General features: G+C 34.5%; 1 protein-coding gene across 1 annotated transcript; it reads left to right on the forward strand.

Annotated features, from left to right (window-relative positions):
* On the forward strand, window positions 1–549 carry LOC124921489 (CENP-B homolog protein 1-like). The gene has a single exon (XM_047462162.1). The coding sequence runs from the start codon at window positions 1–3 to the stop codon at window positions 547–549; it is 549 nt and encodes a 182-aa protein (XP_047318118.1).
* Window positions 550–2,488: the final 1,939 nt, after the last annotated feature.

Here is a 2,488-nt window from a genome sequence, read left to right on the forward strand (position 1 = left end):
ATGGCTTCCCATCTTAAAGGTGTGACAAAAACAACAATGACAGACGAGATTCGAAGAGAATTATGCAAGCACAACAAGGATAATCCAAGTCTCACTCAAAAGAAATTGCAAGAATGGGTTCATAGTAACTATGGTTTGCAGGTGAGTCAAGCGACAATATCGAATACAGTTAAACGGTCTTTAGAGTATCTCTTACTTCCTCCCGAAAGAGGCGATGTTAAGCGACACAAACCGGCAAAATTTCCTGACCTAGAAAAATCTCTCTATGAATGGATTCTTCAATATCAAGAACATGTGAATATGACAAATGAACTAATCATCGAGAAGGCGAAAAAGTTCATGAAAGATATGTATCCAGTAGATGCTCCAGACTTTACTTTTTCTATTGGTTGGCTTGGAAAGTTCAAAGCAAGATATGGAATTAAAAATTTCCGGCGTTTCAGAGAGAGTGGATCTATTGAAATGGAGGGCATGGAGGACAAATTAAAATCCATAATGAAAGTTGATCAGTTCTACAATGGAGCCCCCTTCGCGAAACGAAGCTATTAAAGCGGCAATCACATTGAACATTTTCTTGTTGAGCTTTTAGAAAACAACACCAGAAGTTTTTACCATGCTAAGGAAAATTAGAGACGACATTCAAGGGGAAATTATTTTCAACAAAAAACAAAAGACAGTTTAGTCATTTTTCAAGAAACCTTCATAAATCATTCATGTAATATGTTATATATAAGGAATTATTAATTTATATTTTATATGGGGTCTAAAGAAATTATCAAAAATGTATTATCTTATAATTTTAGCGAATTATTAATTTAGCATTCTATCCCTAAGTCGGGACCGGCCAAAAATATTATCTTAGAGAGTTTATTAAATAATCGAGTATTAATTTATCGAGTTTCTAATATATATATATATATAGACGGATCAATGTTTCAAAGGTGGGGTGGGCTTGAAATTTTTTTGAAGTGGACATAAAAAAATAACGATAAAATTTTCGATAAAATAAGTGGACCAAACTAACCTGAATTATCCATTCATACTGATAAGAGCAAAGACTATTTTTTTCTAAAATATTAAGAAATATAAGTAATTTTTTCAATCAAAATAAATAATCAAGTATGATTGAAACAAATGTTGTCATTTTAAGTAATATGTTGAGAGACAATATATATATATATATATAATGATGCTTAATTTTTAAAGTGTACGGATTACCGGGTCGAGAGCTGTGGTTAATTTGGATATTTATGTGAGAGTAAATGGATACTTGAGTCGGATTGTGGGTTGACCCGCCCATAAACTTAAAACGCTTAAAAATAAATTTAAAAATGTTATTTGTAGGTTTCGAACTTTCAACCTAACAAAACAAGTACAACTCTTTAACCAACTAGGCTAATAACACTTTATATTTAAGATTCAACACCAAATTTGATGAACGCGAGACATTTTAACAATAAAAGTTCAAAATTTTAACTAACGAATATATATATATATATATATATATATACTGATGCTTAATTTTTAAAGTGTCCGGATTGTCGGCTCGAGAGTTGTGGTTAATTTGGATATTTATGTGAGAGTAAATGGATACTTGGGTCGGATTATGGGTTGACCCGCCCATAAACTTAAAACAGTTAAAAATAAATTTAAAAATGTTATTTGTAGCTTTCGAACTTGCAACCTAACAAAACAAGTACAACCAAGAAGTGGAAACCAAACAACAATTTGGGAGGTAAACCGACGAATCGGGTAAGCCAAGAACTTGTCACATTTGTGGTGCTACAAACCATATAAAGTTCATATGCCCATTCAAAGGTAAAAAGGTGGCGACAGTTCGAGAAACTAAGTCATTCGATGAGGAAGAAGGGACTCAAATAGGATCCTTAAGACTGCTCAATATTGTGAAGGCTAGTGTTGCGGAACTGATCAAGGGAGCAAAGAGAGGTTCGATGTTCATGCATGCCTTGATTAGGGGAAGACACATCAAATCACTAATGGATACTGGAGCTACTCACAATTTCATGCGTGGAGGAGTGGCTAAGGCGTTGGGTCTTCACATCCACCTAACAAGAGGGACGGTAAAGTCCGTAAATACAACAGCCAAGCTAGTGATCAGGGAGGCTAAGAAAGTGCACACGAGGATCGGAGACTAGAAGGGAACGATCTCGTTTACGTCAGTCCCTATGGATGACTATGATATAGTTTTGGGACTATAGTGGTTCGATCATGTATGTTTTATATGATCGACTTTATCGATAGAGACGAATGTCTGGCTAAGGATGAAGGCTTATGAAAAACGGTTTGAAAGAAATCATGTTAAGAATTTAATTCGCTTTCTATTCTACGCAAACACTTGTAAACACTTGAAACGGATTCAAGGCGGAATTGTTTACTTGGGTTTGAAGCACAAGATGAAATATGATAAGATGACAGAAATGAAAGAACACAGCAGTTTGTTTATGGATGTTCGGAGAAACTCTCCTAC

Source organism: Impatiens glandulifera, chromosome 1 (assembly GCF_907164915.1).
Source record: "Impatiens glandulifera chromosome 1, dImpGla2.1, whole genome shotgun sequence".
Taxonomy (NCBI): Eukaryota; Viridiplantae; Streptophyta; class Magnoliopsida; order Ericales; family Balsaminaceae; genus Impatiens; species Impatiens glandulifera.

Bases quoted from the DNA above. Each gene is read 5' to 3' on its own strand.
- LOC124921489 (XM_047462162.1), top strand. From the start codon at position 1: ATGGCTTCCCATCTTAAAGGTGTGACAAAAACAACAATGACAGACGAG.